General features: G+C 45.2%; 1 protein-coding gene across 1 annotated transcript in view; it reads right to left on the reverse strand.

Moving 5' to 3' along the window:
- LOC104168024 (limbic system-associated membrane protein) overlaps positions 1–14,881 on the reverse strand; it is a gene marked incomplete at its 3' end in the record, with an annotated part of 53,936 nt that extends 39,055 nt beyond the window's left edge. Inside the window, exons 1-2 of the mRNA XM_009708461.1 lie at positions 14,868–14,881; positions 14,498–14,730 (exon numbers count right to left, since the gene is read on the reverse strand). Coding sequence (XP_009706763.1) covers positions 14,498–14,730; positions 14,868–14,881 — 247 coding nt within the window. The remainder of the gene's footprint in view (positions 1–14,497; positions 14,731–14,867) is intronic.
- Positions 14,882–18,167: the final 3,286 nt, after the last annotated feature.

Below are 18,167 nucleotides of genomic sequence, written 5' to 3' on the forward strand. Positions count from 1 at the left end.
ATGGGCTGTAACAATCTTTGAAGAGGCCAAGTGCCCTGTAGCAGCAAGGAACAAGGAATAACCAAGTGGTTGGGTAGAGTTGCAAAGCTGCAATTCAAATTCATACAATGCAGAGGGAGGCTTATCTCTGGGACAGTGGTTTGAGCTCATCTTCAGATAGGTGAATTAGGGCTAGAGTAGAAGAGAAGTTGTATTTTTTGTATATTACCCAACACTGTTCACTCATCCCTGCAGTCATCCAACATGCCCTACTTGCTTCAGTATGTCCCTGCAAAACAGAAACTGAGACTGACTTGGTAAGAGACATACAAAGACACAGATCTAAGATGTACACAGAAGCAGTCGTCCAATAACCATGACCAGCTGTCACAGGCAGCAAAAACCTCCTGGCAGTTGGCACCGGCAAATTTTCAAATACCCGCTGGTCACTGATACCCCATTAATTGTGGGCACTTTGCCCAGTCTACATTCCTGAGCAGCTTTTTTCTTTCTCTTCCCCCTCTCTCTTCCTCACAGACTTCCAACACAGTTAATAAAAAATTTATCAGGGCAATGAAATAAACAGCAATTTGATTTGATCTGGGAGCCAAAGAGAGGAGAGTTTCTGCTGTTCAGATGCAGACTCGGGAGTTTCTGCAACTGCTGGCAGAAACGTGCCCACAAAACCAATAGGATTAGAAAAATAGAGATACAGAGGGGGTTTTGCGTTTTGTGGGGGTTTTGTTTGGGTTTTTTTTTTAAGGGAGTGGAAAGGGCTGGCAGGAAGACCAGTCAGCATTGTGCTCTTGAATCTCAGGAAAAAGAGGGTAACACTGTGAAATCCTTGGGGAGTAATGGCCTCTGCAGCACCAGATGGAAACGAGCATGACAGCACCCAGCACTGATACGCAGCAGTCACTGCAGATCCCAAGAACTGCAGATGCAAGTGAGTACATATCTGGAGTTTCTTTCTGAAATCTTATCTAGTTCTCCCTTCAGGGAGAAGAAAGAAGAGAGGAAGAAGCACTTGGGTCTAGCACTAGTGATGTCTCAAAGGAGTTCAAGGACTAGAGAGACAGGGGCAGCATGAAATCCAGGAGAAAAATGGGAGTACCCTGCAACAGTTTGGGTTAGAACAGCATTACTCATCTAGTGAAAAATTTAGCCTGTGCCTCAGGGCTTTGCTGGGCTGGTGGCTCTGGGAGCAGGAAGTGCAAAAATCTTTTCAGAGGAGTCCCTTACCCTCTGGCTCAGTGAGAAATGGCCAGCAAGAGGATCCAGACAAGGAGATGGCAACCTTCCACAAGTGTCAGGCTTAAAGCAAGAGATTTGGAGGGGAATGCAGCTGCCCATTGCGAAGACAGGTAAATAGATCAGGGATTATAACCAAAAGTGTTATCCAGTGTAGAACAGATTACAGACTAAAAGAAAAGGTATTTTTATACTATTTAAAGTCACACAGTCCAGGTTATGGCAAGAGAAAAAGTCAAGGCCAGTCAATGCCGCTGAGGAGACAGTACTAGATCGTGGGTAATGCTGGAGTCTCTGAAACTAGTCTCTTACACAGTTTCATCTTTCCTGCATAGACATACAAAGTGGATTCATGTCACCAAATTTTAGACATCAAAAAGTTTGCTGTGTAAATCTAAGTTAGTCATTCACAGTCCTCCTGTAGTCCAAACGGAGAAACGGTGACTTCCAGAGGATGATCCATCACATTATCTCAAGGCAGACAGCAGAAACAGTAAGATGCCAACTTCCCCCAACAGACTACAGATGAGGGCCAGATGACTAGCTTAGATTTGTGCTACTAACACTTAGATGTCTAAGATTAAGTGTGATGAATCGCACCTGTAGTATACCACTTCTGTTTGCATGACTAAGTGTCCATACAGACAAGAGATGCAACACCTTAAGAGAGTTACACTTAAAAGACTAAGTGACAGAGATGTATAGCTCTGGACTCGGATTTTAGCCCTGCCTCTGATAGGACACCTGTGCAATTTATCTAGCAGAACCATGCACACACCCTGGCTTTGTTAAAACGAGGTGAACCTTTTATGACCTTGGATGGCTATATCTATACTGTCAATGTGGTTTGTTCTCTTTTGCTCCAGAGAGCAAACCACAGTCTCTGTTTTGCTCCAGTCCTTCGGACAGCCGTGCACACAAACATGAGATCACTCCCAGGCTCTTTCCTGGAATGAACTAGTGCATCCCCTCTCAGAGGAGGAGAAGGCACAGCTGACACAGACAGACCACTCCAGACATGCAGACAATGCCAAGTTCGGCTTCCTCAACCTGCAAAAGTCCTCCAACACCAACTCCACAGGCCCTGGGCTTTCAAATTCCTTCATGCGCTCTTGTGCCATGTAACACACACTCTTGGCATCACGTTATAAAAACACCAGTCTGCCAGACTGCATCCCAGCCTTCTCATTATCTCAGGCACTTTTAACCAGAAAACATAACAAATCAATCAAGCAAAAAAAGAAGCACGTTTCAGGGTCACAGCGGCACCACAGGGATCATGGAGGAGATCAGGCTCCCCAACACTCCCCAACAGTGCCCAATGCAGTGTGGACATTATCTATCCATTCCAAAAGGTAGTACCATCGAGCAGCATGAACACAAGCCAGCCTATGCCATCTGGCCTGCAGTCCAGGGCTTTCTCTGATACTATCCACAGAGGGAGTATAGGCATAACCAAGGTGTCAACCTCAATTGCAAAGATGGTCCACAGGCTTTGCACAGCTGTAAATATTCTCCTAGAACACAGTCATGCCACAAATTACATGCAACTTATTCACAATATTTAAAAACACAGTGGGAGAAGCAGTCGCCGCCACCCTGCTAACACTCCCGTCAAACAGGTTAACGAGGGGTGGTTTCCCTATGAACTTTTGCTCTTAACCTCTTCCTTGCAGTTCAACAAGTGGATTAATCTTTCAGGTAAAATCATTGGGAGCTCTATGCATTCGTAATACCCAAGATCATAATTGGATTTGTATAGTCAAGGTCATAAAGCTTCTACCTTGCAAAGTCTGTTCTGTGGTTATTTGGGGAGATTTATCCTACTACTTTGCAAAGATTTCTCTTTTTTTGGCATTCAAAACAGGAACATATCCAAAAGTCACATTCCCATCAGTCTAACAAGGGGACAATCATTTTGAAGAGACTCTCCAGACTACAGCTGCTGCGGCACCTGCGTGAGGGCCATGTGGAATTCAGGTTTAGGATCTTGCCTCTTGGCTTCTCTCCCTTCGAAAGGCTCTTTACTCTGTGTATTTTACTTCGCCTATCTGCACTTAACACATTAATGGATATACTTGCTGCATACCAAAGCTGAGAGCTGAACCTCCCAGTTAGCGAGACATGAGTAGATGTTCCACTCACCCACTAACTCAGAGTACAGTTTACAGTACTCCAGTCCAAACATGCCACTTCTTCTGGTGACATAACTCTGGTCTCCTTGCAGACAATTCTGTCAATGCAGCCAGCAGCCAGCTCATGACCACCCTTCGAGGCAGAGCACTACTAACCTCTCTTACACCCAAGTCAACCATGCCCAGTCAGCCAGATGCCTCAGGCCCACCACATCGCCCGTACCCTCTGCATAGCTGAATATCCATATTCCAGGATGCTGTGAAAAGAAATTCATTGGTCTTGCAGCCTGAGCGGCTCATAAGCTGAGGGCACCCAAAGGTGAGATGCCATTACGTTAAATTCACTGCACTGTGAGAGCCCCTTCCCCACACATTCAAAGGGAGTGTCTCCTTACCTTATTAAAGGCAAAAAGTTTTTCTTATACTGCTGGCAGAGAAGACTCAGAAAGGAATGAAGAAGATAATAGGCTGCCAGAGGCCCAATTTACGCACCCCAACATTAATGAGTCATTCCAATTAAATTATTTGCCCTAAATTAAAACTTATCACCAAAATCCAATTCTCATTTCATTAAAGAGGACATCCCTAGTTATCAATTTTTTTTCTCAACAGATTTTTTTTTAAAGGTAACCTTCATGGAACGGGAAGAAAAAATGTAGTTGTAGTCTACTTTTCTGTTTGAGGAGCCCCAAAAGTTTTATTTTTTAAGAACTGTTCCTCATTCCACATAATAAACTAAGATGTTCCTAGAAGATTCTATGGAAGACCAGAGAAGCAAAGATCATGCCATCAAATAGACGATGTGAGGGAAATCTGACAAATGAAGGAGGGAATTTTAAAAGTAGCGTTGCCCAAGCCTCAGCAGCCTCAGCCTTTTGATATCAGAACTGAGAAAGCCTGCAACCCCCATTTGGGGATTTCCAAAGGGTCTTCCAGCAGAAGGCAGGCTGACAAATGATGGCATTCCCAATGTGTCTTTGAGAAACAAACCGATCTTTTGATCGTATTCTCAGACTTTCACACACCACTATGCCTTCTCAAGCAGGGCTTGGTTCCTCCTGCCACAGGGCTGCCCACTGACAGCCTGAGCTGTGACAGGCAGAGACCCAGCGCTGCCGATGAGAGCGGCCACGTGCTCGTGCTCCCGCTCCCTCAGACTGCCCACGCCGACCTTTATTTCCTTCCTAGGAACAACCTTTCTGCTGTTTTCTGTTGGAGATTAACACTTTTTAACCTAATATTTGTTTTTTTAAAAGACATTTTCAAAAGTTGTGGTTGGGTTTTGAGAAAGTGCTCCCTGTCTGAATACTCTGTAAATGGAAGCCATATGTCTAAGTATCTGTTTCTTTTTTGTCTATTTTGTTGTGTGCACATTTGGCAAGTTATTTTTTCCCCTTAACTATCACATCTCAGGCTCTATTAAACCAAGCTGCTATTCTGTTATTTTGGAGGGTTTTTTCCCAAGCAACCGACTACTGACATTTTAGTGGCTATACAGGAAATGTGATATTAAGTCATTATTTTCTGAGAATGTTTCTTCACCTTCTGGTGAGTAAGGAGCTGCTACTGGGGTAGCAATTCCAATGTTTCTAAAGATAAAGAGCTGGAGCTCTGAAAAAGCTATCAAAATCCAAACCCTGAAAACCTATTACTTAATACAGTTTATAATTCGTTGGTTTTGTGGAAAGCAGCTGGAGGCTTATCCTACAAGGCATAGCATGCATACACATCAAAAAGACAGACTACGCATCCGTTCAGGAGTGATGAGGGCCAGCAAGTGGATAGAGACAAATGGTAGGCGCACACAGTTACCGTGGGTTGGCTGGGGTCAATACGCACCATGCAGACACAAGGATGCAGCAGAAAGGCACAGCACAGAGACCATGCCTGCCTGCCTTTCCCCACTCTGCAAATCCTCAAGTCACTTTTAAAAGGACAGTCTCATTTTAGAAATACTATCGCCTTGTTCCCTTTCCTGAAATGCCCGTTTCTTTCTTTCTATAATTAATTCATATTAAATAGTAAAATTGAAAGCTTTTAAAGTAGAAAATAAATTTGCTTCTTTCTACAAGTCTTGATGTTGTTTTTGAACTGCTGGCTCAATTTAGGTTTATTTTACAATCTGTTTCTAGCCAATTCCAATTTTAGATGAAATCTTGGCTCCAATGAAGCAAAATTCCCTTTAATTTCAGTGGAATCAAGACTTTGATCCAGGTTCTCATCCACTAACACACAGCTATGATGAGTGTAGACAGTAACACAGCAGCCAAAAACACAGAACATGAGCTGGTGGACCCCAGGAATCTGGAATTTTGTCCCATATGGAGTTTTGAGCGTGGCAGATTTGCAGTATCAACTCCACTGGCATCAGTGAAATAAGAAAAACAGACAAAAGGAACACACTGTTCCATGAACGCTGGAATTAGCAAGGCCTTGTTTACTGCAGCTACATGTCCTAGGTCCTGATACCTCATACCTCAGAAAACCTTCAAAGCTCTGGACGAGTTTTAGTCAAGGTGGCCCCCGCCAGTGGGCACGTGGATAGCTCCAAACCAACCTGCAACCATACAGCCTTTTATGCATCCCACTGGTAAGGGATGCAGGAGGAGACTGGGGTCTGCTAGTGAGAATTTGAGGGGCAGGAGCTCTTGTTGGGGCAAGGTCACAGCAGGTATGAGGGCTGCTGGAGTGAGCTGAGCAGAGGACTGCCAAGCAGAAGGGCAGGCAAACAGTATAACTGCACAAATAAACCCATACACTCTGTTTCCTTAGGAAGCCAAGCTACTCTCAGTATCTCTAGGGTTTAGATATAATAAAAGCTCAACTGAGCGAACCACAAATCTGGCTAACCTCAACCTGGCAGTATTTCTTTCAAATGAAAGGAAGAAAATAAAATGGACAGTAAAGCTACGGAAAAGGTTGATCTGAGACAGAGAAATGTGGAGCATGATTAACCTTAGCTTTCATCATTGCAAGTAAAAAGACAAGCTGATCCTAAAGTTTCTAGTGGAGACTAGCTATATATCTTCTCTCATTATTTTGGGTTAGAAATCCAAAGCTTCAGATCAGATCTTTTTGAGAATTTTTTTAAAACACACTTTAGCTCATTTTCAAGCTACTAAGTAGTTACAGGCTTGCTATGTAAAATGAATAAGATATTTATACCTCGTTATACTAGCATTTTTTTCCTGCAAAAAGATCTCAAGAGGATGTGGCAAAAAAATTGTTCACTCACTACTGCCAAGACGCTGGCCATCATGCAGGAAGCAAGCAATGGGAGTCTACGACTTAGGATGTCCAAGGGGCTATTATTCTGTTGTGGGCAAATTGGGTTAAATTTCAAGGCTCGCAACGGGTCAAGGCAACTCTGTTGTGCTACCATGGCCACTGCTTTTTCAGCAGAGGGAGCAGGAACACACTTGGCTTTACAATTAATGGTTATTTGCACTCTCTCAAGGGTTTGCAGACTTGGTGGTGGGATGAGGTTCTTGCTGGGCTTGGAGTTGAGAGAAAAATATTGTCCCTACTCCACTGTCTCAAAGTCCAGGATAAGACTTGGGACAGTAGACTGAGACAATCAGACTGAGAAATAACAAGGCAAAATCTTTCACAGCACTGGTCTGAATCTAGAATTAGCTGATCAGACAAAAATCACACAAAATCAGCTGATACTGCTCTAAAAAGACCACTCAAGCTAAGCTGATTTATATCACTAAGGAGTTGGATTATCATATCAAGATCCTTCCTCTCAGCCATAGGAAAGCATTCTATGCATTTTATGCAATACTTCTTTCTCCAAAATGAATAAGCATTTTTGAAGTATTCTGTTTTTGTCTCCTGCCTGCACCTGCAAAGCAAGCACCAAAATATTTCCAGAAAAACCTCCTGATTTATGCACTAAGAAGTGCTGAGATCCAACATATGTAATAGAGCCAAACCCTATGCTGCATAGTAACATCCCAGCCATGCCTGGAGACAGAAAAACATAAGTTAAAAGGCATCAGGACACTATGGGGAGGCCATAAAAATACTAGATGGGGAGTGGCAGGAAGTTCCTTGGTAACCTACGAAACAGCAGGTGCAGTTTCCTGCAATTTATGAGTTTGAGCAAAACAAACCAGCACAGAAAACCTAGAAAGACTACCACCAATACCGCTGTGTGCCTGAAATTCTGGAATTATTTTGCTGGTAGGAAATTACGGTCCATGGTAACAGCGGAAGGGGGGCAGCAAGATCTACTGTGCTTCAGTTCCCCAAGATGATTCCCTGCTCTCTCAGCTCATTTTCCCCATCAAACCGATCCGCTGCCACTTCCTTCTGAGCACACTGGTCCTGTCTCTCCCAGTACTCACAGTAATCTGAATTTATCTCCTCCCTCCAATCTTTTCTTCTTCTCCCCCACCGCTCCCAGTAAAATGATCTTTTTTTCTTTCTCCCAGAAAATTCATACTCCCATGTTATCTCATTATTCTTTGCAACAGCATGCCAAATTCGCTGTCATTTTCCCACTGGGGCTATGTCCTGAAAAAGACAAAGTGGTCTGTGCTCGTTCTTACCTACTGCAGACTCCCTGGAATTGAAAACACTACAGTGTTAGCGCTCAGAAAGATCCCTCTGAATTCTGGGCTTTGCGCCCACAAAGCAGGGAAGCAAATATCTCTCGGAGAACAGCATCTGACTGCAACATCCTTTTTGTCTGGCTAGCAAAGGAAAAATAGCTTCAGCTCCCTTCAAACTGCTCTGCTTCCAGCGCTGGCCGAAGAGGTGGGAAGGACAGGCATGCCAGGGACAGACAGGCTCCCACCACAGCTCTGCTGAGTTCAAAACCAGCCCGGCTCTGGTCTCCCAGTGACCCACTGCAAGCACTGACAGCCACCAACCCTGTATTCTGGCAGGGAAAAAACTCCAGTGGAGAATGACGGACAGGGTAAAAGGATGCATGGCACCATACGGTCTGCTCACCCTGGGCTCCCTCTATAGCCAGTAGAGGAATGCTGACATTTCCACTGGTCAATTCATCTGATGAATTTTGGATAGCTACTTTAGGATGAGCCAGACTGTGTCTGAGAAGAACCTGCTTCTCCTCACTAATGACAAAGGGGGTCCAAGGTGACCCACTCCAGTGGTAACATCTACATTTAGTTGGACGAACCCCAGTCTGGCTCACTGGCTCAGGTCCCAGGCTGGTGATCTGATATCTAACTTCAGGCTCCTATAAACCACACTCATGCGCTTTGCTCCAGTTCTGCTCAGAAACCCTTCTCACAGTCCCAAGGTCTAACGCATAATCTTTGCTTTTCGTTCTCCTCAGCATTGAGGGCAAGGGCTGTGCAGATGGGGGACAACACCCTCCCCCTTCAGCCCCAGCCCCAGCTCCTAGCGAGGGGTTCGCTGGCAGAGCAGTGCTTACGCAGGGCAAGCCCGACTGGCTTCAGCTGCCTTTCTGGGCAAAGGATTTCTCTCTGCAGTGTTTTACCAGTCACCCGCACAATGTTCTTTGATTTCAGGAGAGTGGACTGAGAGGGGGCACACCTAATCTACCACACAGAGTTAATAAAAATTTTCTATGGTAAATCCCAGCAACAGCAAATACATCTTTATGCCACTTTGAACTATGAACGGTCAGTCTGTATCTTTGCAAGTAAGGAGTTCTACAAAGGCAATGCATAATGAAGAAAGGCTATACACCCTGTGGTTCTTTTCACACGCTAATGTGTATCAGCTTGAAAGAAAACTGTAGGGTTTGGCCTTTAGCTGCTATACATTTGATTTTGAGTTTGTGATTAAGGCTGGGCAGTAAACAAGAATTCCTCTTTGCAAAAATTTGCTGCTGACGTTTCCAAATTTGTTTTTGTTTTGCCAAAATGACAAAGCCCTTTTGATATTTTTTTTCATGAAACAAATATTAAAAGAAGGGAGAGTCCATATTCTTTGAATAGCCAATAACTGGGAATCGCAAGAAATGTTAGTGAGCCTGCAGAAGTCCCAGGCTCTGAGTAAAAATGTGAACCTGAGTTCTCCATACCTCAGCTGAATCGTCTAGCTTTTAGATAGGCTATGGCAGTGCTATACCTTTTTCTCTGACCAGTTTTGACCAGAAAAAGCACCTCAAACCTGTAAAACCTTCTTGATTAAATTTTAATCAAAGCCAAAACCAGTGAAATGTTTTAGCTTCACTGAAAAGTTCCCAACCATCTCCATTCACAGTGATGCCTTGCTGTAAAGGCTCTGGACAGCAAACACAGTGACCATCTGCTTGCTCCTAGTTGAAAGAGGTATTCCTTTAGCTTAACTTGGACAAGCCTAAGTCTTTATTGCAGAAAATTTTAAACCCCATGCCTGCTAAGATCTCTGTGCCTTTATGCCTGTGACTCTGATGAGACAAGTAAGGACTATAAGGATCTTCCCACTGATATTTAATGTCTGAGAAGAGCCTGAGGATACAGCCTTAAAAGAACAAGAACCCAAGGTAACGTTGGGAAAGGGGCAGCTACCACATCCTCATTACGACTCATTCTCCTGGAATAAGTCACTCAACATACTGGAATGAACAATTAAACATCCCACTTATAAGCACCTAGCGGATAATAATACAGTAAAGGAAAAAATAAGCAAAGTACTTCTGGCAAGCACATATCATGTCGCCCCAGCCTCATTCCTTTTTTTTGTAGGATATCTGGCATAGCAGATAATGCAGGAGCAGTATGTGTGATGATGTGATACATCTTGACTTCCGAAGGCCCGACAGTCTCTTGATCAAGCTAAGATAATATGGTGGTCATTAAATCACCATCAGGATGCTTCAAAGAGCTGCCATCAACAGATCGCTATCCATCAGGGATGGGGGTTTTAGTGGGCTGCTACCACGCTCCGCTTTTGTGCCCTGATCTCTTCAACACTTTAATTAACACCTTCATGATGGAACAGAAAGAACACACCTGACTTTTGTCGATGACAGCAAGTTGGGGGCAGCTGCAAGTGCTTTGGAGACCAGGATCATAAGTAAACTGAAGAAGCGGTCTCCATGGAGAAACCAACCAGACAGCATCCAACAACAGCGAGCACAAAGCGCTATGCTCAGGAAGCAGGGAAAAACAATTAAGGCTCAAATACAGAAGTGGGAAATGAGCTGCAGACTGTACTGCAGATCGGTAACAGAGGGTTAGAAAGCAGCAGAGAGACTAAATAAGTGAAAGCAATGAGGCGCTCTTGTAAAAAAAGGTAAATCTCATCTCATTCTGGGGTTAGGTAAGTGAAGCATGATATGCAAAACATGGCTGGTACTTTTATCTGCATGACTGAGTTCTAAACTGGAACTGTTGCTTTGGTTTTGGACAGTACGCTTTAGGAAACATGTAGACAAGTCAAACAGTAGTGGAAAACATACGACCTAAGGGTTGGAAAATATGACCTGCAAGAAGTAGTAAGCCTGTTAAGCTGGACTAGAGAGGTCTGAGACACAGAGATGAATGGGCCTCTAGCAGATAAAAGGTAGTTTTGAGAAAGAGGAGAAAAATCTACCACCATGTGTCTTGGAAGGACCAGAAATAATTGGCAGTAAAATCAATTTGGGTCATATGTTAATAAAAGCTTTCCATGTGCAAGGAGAGTGAAATAATGGCCATACACTGGCTATGCAGGCATAGGGTGTCTTCAAAAAATACATGTTAGGGGCAGCCACTATATAGCTGATCTTGTCTCAATGCATGGGAAAGGACCGGACCAGACCACCTCTTGTGGGTCCTTCCAGCTCTTTGCTCCTCTGATCAGATACCAACAGAAATATCTGGGGTGGTAACAGAAAGATTCACTAGTACCCATTACACCCCAACTGAAGCAGCATGAAATGCTTTGAGCGAAGTGGTGGTTCAGAGCAGTCTCTTCATGCATTCACCCCAGTGCACACAGCCCAGTACCAGCATCTGGCAGCAACTGAGTTGGGCAGAGACAACTGCTTCCAGTCCAACCCACCCTGCAAGCAGTGCTGCCCACCTGGGTCAGAAAGACAGAAGAGATGACCACACTTATACTAATGAATCTTTTGGCAGTGAATGCCTACTTCTACCATCAGTTGGCTTTGAAAAGAGGAAAGACTTACGGAGAGGACTTTTTCTACTTTCAGTTGTCTACCAAATTATGATTTTTTTTTTCTTAAGTGTCATTTCATTACCCTCCTTTTAGACCTCTGCAATATGCCCCAGCTGGGAGCAATCCTATCAGTGGACACACACACTTAGAAGAGAAAAGGAGTAGACGAGGTAGACTGTCTATGCAGAGACTGGTGCTGGTTGACAAGGCAGAAGTGGCTCTTCACTTGGAAATACTAAAGGACATGGGCACACACATCGGAGAGGTGATGCCCCTCTCTCTGTGATATACTCCTGTAGCTTCGGGCAGCAGAGTTCACCCCAGGAAAGAGGATTTTCTCAAGGGAGGAAAGGACTTGCTCCTAGAACACAACTTCATTAGCCTATTTCAGCTGGCATTGTGGGCATGGAAGCAGTCTTCTCTAGTTACAAGGGCCCCAGCACCTGCCTACCTGTTTGTTAGTCTCTGATACAGCTATCTCATTTGTTTCTAGGGGTAATGAGGGCTGGGTTTTCACAGTGGCTATACAGATGAGGGAGTTGAACAAGATTAAGGACTTGGGTATACAGCACAGTGGGAAGCAGAAATGCCCGTGACAGCGCTAACTGAGCAGAACGGGAAGCCGGGGCACGTCCCTAAGGCAGCCTCCTGCTTCCAGGGCATGAGCTGCTACCATTGCAGGGTCTTCCACTGACAAAGCCAAGCACCACCAACGTGCACAAAAGCCAGCAAGGAGTCTCTGACCCTGGCTTGTTTTGGTTTCCCTGGGCTTGTTGGAAGGGAATGGCTGACCATCATTCCAAAATCCTCCTGCCAGATTACCACACAGATCAGTTGACCACCCTGTTATTTAATTTTTGAGGAGCCGTATTTTCTTTTATTTATTTATTTTTATATTTGGGATGCCCAGAGCTTCACATAGCAGATGTTTTTAAATCTATGAACACAAAACCAAGATAAGTAAATAAACTACATTAAATAAGTAAAACTAAAAACCTTAGCATGACTCAATATCCAAACTCCTTTCATTTGTACTAGCAGCAGACTATTTTTCAGGCAGACAACCTGCAAATCTGAGAATAATAATAATCAATATGAGAAAATGATACTCAGAGAGGAAAGGGATTACTTTCTAACACATTATTTTCTAATGAATTAGTTTTATTGGTTAAGATTATTTAAAAAACATGGTTTAAAGTGCTGAGTCTAACTCTTCCAAATTGTAAAGGATTTTGTATTTATATTTTGCTTGTTTTTTTTTTTACCAGATGAAATTCAGTTTTAGAAAAATCAAAGCTATGAGTTACACCTAATTACAGGATTACAGGACCTGGGGTTTAAAAGTAAACATGATATCACATCGGGTCTTTTGCTAAATCTGTGTCAGGCATTAGAACAAGGTATACCTTGTTTACAGGCATCCAGAGTTTAGGTGTGCCAAAACCTGAATTTTCTCATCCTCAGAAAGGTGGCAGTAGTTCAGAGCTGGACACCCACACATTTAGGTGAAAGCTAAGCTAGAGAACTCAATTTCGCTGCTTCGGCCCGTATCTAATAGGCACAAATAAAATTAATAATACATGTGCGTGGCTCTAAAATTCATCTGTACCTATATTTTCCTTGACAGGTAAATGGAAATTGTATGCTGTGAGATTTTACCAGCAATAAACCACCTACAGCCAGTTAGCTACGCAGTGCTATAGCGAGCAGCAAGGCAGGGTACACCTCCAGGGCTGGCGAGTGCATTTCACGCTGGGCACACTCCAGCAAACACTCAGCCAAGCCGGGAGAGCTGCTCTGCGTGCTGGCGTGTGCTGCTCTTCACGCTGCTGGGGGAGGATTTTGCACAAGAAGACAAACCAGGAGCCTTCTGTCTCTCTGTGCTCACATGTAAAGCATCACCTCTGACCATACGTCCAGACCTCACCTTGCAGATAAACACTTGGTATGCTAGTTAGCCCCCAGCTTGCCAAGTAATACTTAGCAAAAGGAAGAGTTCCTTCATGCGTGCATTGATGTCCAGAGTGATTCAAACACTTCCTGGGGGAAATAAAATCTGCAGCCTTTTGGGTTGCAAAAGACAAATCAGGAGAAATAACAAACTCCTGCCTGAATGATAAGGTAGAAGCTGAACATATCTGTAATATGTATCTAACACATTCATACACACCTATCTATCTAAGCTGCTCTATAAATATTTTAGATAAACAGGCAGATAGACAGAATGCTGTGAAGATTACAAGCAAAACAAAACAAAACTGAGTAAACTCGCTCATTTGGTATTCTGGCCTGGACAGGATGGAACAAGTAACTCTATAATGCCCTTACCAGTAACTGGTGAGCTCCTTTATATGTTTACTCTCTGTTATACCATGAATGCAGGCAGACGGATAGGATCATGTTGCTTCAGATTGCCAAGTTCCCAGTTCCCTATAACACACACAGGAGGAGGGTAGCTAAAAAAGGAGAGGGCAACATAAGGTACGCAGCAGCTACCTCAGGTACCAGGTTTCACACATGCCTAGCGACAGCACACCCTGCAAACCAATGACCCAGCACAGAAAAACACCCAGGAAAATTAATTCCCCAGCCTTGCAAAGAGTCGACAACGGAAGGCCAAAAAACATAGCACAGTAGCTTGTTGACGCCAGAAAAAAAGAAATTTGAAGAAGGAGGAAGTGAAGAAACCAGAGGGCTCTCTGGGAAGAGAGGAGGCAAGCATGATGTTCTGACAAGTGTCATTATAAACAAATGCTTTCCCCTCAGCTCCAGAACAACCAGAGCCAGGATCCAGGTTTGCATTATACTAGAATATGTCTTGGCATCATTGGTGTCCCTTGCTCTGTCATCACTTTTGAAAGGACAAACTGACAGCAGAGTAAAGCCACGCCGCGCTGCAGTGGAAGGGGACACTCCTGCTGGCTCCTGTTGTAAACGTAAGGGATACACAGGCTACTGACTCTGGGGTTTCTCCAGGAAAGATACAGATCCCTCCACCCACTGTGTCTTTTGCTCTTTGCTCTCTCCTCAGGCATGTTGCTTACCTTGCACGATCAAATAGACCTGGGAAGTCTTGGGGTGATGCTGCGTCTGCACTGAACACGTATAGGACCCCTCATCATAGACATCCACTTTCTGGATCCGCAGGCTGTATTCCAGGGGGTTTCTCTTCTCCAGCTCTACTCGAGGGTCCAGGGACCACTTGTCCTCTCCAGCAAAAATGATGCCGGAACGGTTTAACCATGCCACCTTGGAGCTTCTGTCTTCTACATAACACCTGCAGAGGATGAGAAAGGTGAGGGGGAGATTAACAAACCTCTCCATCATCTCCATTTTGTCCTTTCCTTTTACTACTTTGCTCAGAAACTCCATAGCACACTCCCACCTTGCTAGTGAACCAGAGCATCTCCTCACCATTGCTGCCCCATGGCCACATATTTCACAATGATTTTTTGACGGGTTTCAGGAACCTTTGGTTCATGAAACCACTGGGTTTGGGACAGCCATGCCTCCTGTTCTCTCTTCCTTTTGTCTGTGGCCTACACCTGCACCAAAAATTGCTTTGGAGGTCATCAAATCCCTTCCAACCCTGCTAATGGGAAAGGTCAGAAGGAGTTATTCCCACGCTTCTCCCTCACCTTCAAAAGTTATGTATACAATACAGTCACATTCCCAGCCCCCCTGCCAGCCTGGAGGGCAAAGGTTCAGGACTCACACAGATGCTCCATCCCTCAGTTTCAGCAGCACAAGGGGAGGGAGCTATAGTGTATCTCCCCTCTCCATCCCTCTGGCAAAAAATGGCTTTGTAGAAAGAGGGATTCACTCCTCAGACACCACCCTCCTAATACACACACCCCATTGCCAAACCGCATCTGCCCACTTGTGCAGGCAAGTGCAGATTTCAGGCTGAAAAGGGGTGTCACTGCCGTCCCTGTGACAGATGCAGCATGTCCTGTGAACATCCCAGGTGAGACAGGAGAGAAGAAATGGCAGATAGGGGTGGCAGGCAGAGGAGCAGCAGCAGGACCAGCAACTGCCATAGCCCCAATTGCCAACTGTTGCAAAGCATCAGACAGATAACCCTGTTGCAACTGCTTGACAAGCATTTTGCTCCTTGACAGGGAGCGGAGACAGTGCTGCGAAGACAAATGCATTTTTGGCCAAGGCACCTGCTCTGTACCACTTCCCACCTCCAGAAAGTGGCTTGCACAGAAGAGATGAGGAGATGCCAAGGAGGAAGCATGTCTTGCTTGCTCTCAGCTGTGTCTCATTTGAGAGGTCCAGGGCTGAAGAAGACATGGGGACATAACTACTCTTTCACCCTGGCAGCCGTACCCACCAGGGCCGGGCTCAGACCGAGAGGGTTTGGCCCACAGCAGCTCACACCATGTTTGCTCTGTGGATAAACAGGGAAGCTCAGTCTCCAGAATTGTTGCTCCTTAACCTCTCAGAGCTCTGCCCACAGCCTCCCAGCATCCAAATAACCCAGTACCTCTCCCCACCACACAACATGCATGTGTTGTATTTGAAAGAGAAAAGAGAGAGGATAAAGATTATTGCTTCAAGATAAGACAAATATTTGACAGTAGGCTTTCATACAGCCTCTTAGCACGGGTCAGACATTTTCCAAGATCCTCTACTTGAATGCATTTCATTCATGCTGCGCTGCAGCTGCCATCCCTTGCGACGTGACCACACCGTTATGGCCGGCACCTCTCACCCCCTCCCTTTTAGCAGGCCCATGGATGCTCTCCGAGCTGTTCTGGGGTTACTTGTGGGCAGGAGGAAAGCCAGCCTGTGTGGGCGATGATGGGAGGCACGCCAGGCTGCTGGCCAGGCTGGAAGAAGCTCTGTCTGATCGGACAGACGTTTGCTTTACAGAGCAGCCCAACAGACCCCAGCCAGCACCTCTGCTGTCCAGCCAAGGGAGGAGAACAAGGGTTTGGCCCTCAGGTCAGAGCCCACCTTCTCGGCCAGGTGGGCACTTGCCCTGAGGTGAGCTCTCAGCTGTGATCTGCATTGTTTTTAAAAAGCGGCTCTTTGTCAAAAAAAGAAGGGGCTGGGGAATCCATGAGCAGCCACTCACATGTAGAAACCAGCACCACTGTGACACAGTGGTGACACAGTTCAGGTGGCCACGCTGGGCTGTAATCACCGGTGATGGGAGCTGGAAGCAAGGACCGCGGAGGACACTGAGCCCCCGGGCTGGGAGCAGTGGCCCTGTAGGGACACCCAAACTGTCTGCAGAGCCGGCTGCCTTAGAGTCACCAGCCTTCTTGCACACATATTTCTGCATAGAGTTGCAACGGCACCAAGAATCGGGGGTTAGGTCTTTTTCAAAGGTGTTCAAAGACCCTCTCTGCACATTTTGGACTTGTGAAAATCCTGAGGGGGATGTTGGTGAGAAGCTAAGCAGATCAACAGCTGAAGTTTCTCAGTCAACTTCCGAAAATCCCCCAGCACACCTATCACTGCTGCTGGGCACCAGCAGATCCAGTACACTGCACCAGCCCCACCGGGCTGCCTTCCAGATCTACAACGCAGTGCTACGTGACACAGCGCAGCACCCCATGGCTCTGCCCCACACCTCATCAGTGGCTCTGCCCCACACCTAGTCATTATACATCTCTGCTTGGAGGTAGCAAAGATTCCCCTGCGATGTACCTGGGGTCAGTAACAGCTCAGCGGCGTGGTTGGAGCAAAGCCTCATCCTCTCACTCAGGGACCCTCCCTCTTCTCTGCCAAAGAGTAAATGTGTGTCATAACCTGTCCTACACCCCGTCGAGGTCAGCCCTAGGACAGTGGTCAATAGTTACAGCCAGACAACCTTGCAAGTGTCCCTGAAATAAGTTAGCAGATGCTACCAAAATAAAGCAAGGAAGAGAGAGGAGAGAGAAAGGAGGCAAATGGGAAGAGTAAGTGAAATGGATTCGAGCTGTTCTGTTCAGCATACCTGTTCCTCGCAAACTGTCAGGGAAAATCAATGCACAAATGTGGAAATTCCAAGCCCTGGCGCACTTTGAACATGCATCCATGTGGACGATGCATCTCAGTGTGTCCGTCTGCACACACGTACCCTCTTAGTCTGCCAGCAATGCCACCCAGCTGTATGGATCACGCTTTAATAAGGATTTATGGTGATGATTTTCACAGTGTAATAAGTGCTAATTCAATACTAATAGAATATTAAATGGCACGTTAACTGACATTTTAACTGCAATGCAATAGGAGCATGGCATCAGCAAGATATCAAATGACTCTTATCGTTCACTAATAATCAATAATCAAGTTCACAGAGACAGTCAAATGCTTTTCATTAGGATTATTGAAAGCATTACCATCAGCGTCAGTGAACGCTACTAAATGATTCGCGATCTATCCATTTTGCTCTTCCTTACGGTTTCAGGTTTAATTTCTTGACATCTCTGAAGTGGATAACAAGAGGACCAGCTAGTGGTGATGGTCCTGCCTTGCATGACCACTGCAGGGACTCACGAACTATCAATCTTAGCACCAATTCAAACCACAACCACAGAAGGACAAAAAAATCTTGCTGCCATGCCCCTTTAGCCCTCCTTGCCTTCTCGTAAACAAACATAGCAAAGTTTGGCACCTGAGTTTTTTTAGTGATGGCACCATTTTTAGCTGCTACAGATGTGTTTCCAGTTCCCACACAGTGGATAACAACCACAGAATCATAGAATCATTATGGTT

This window comes from Cariama cristata, unplaced genomic scaffold, assembly GCF_000690535.1.
Source record: "Cariama cristata isolate BGI_N322 unplaced genomic scaffold, ASM69053v1 scaffold20069, whole genome shotgun sequence".
Classification (NCBI taxonomy): domain Eukaryota; kingdom Metazoa; phylum Chordata; class Aves; order Cariamiformes; family Cariamidae; genus Cariama; species Cariama cristata.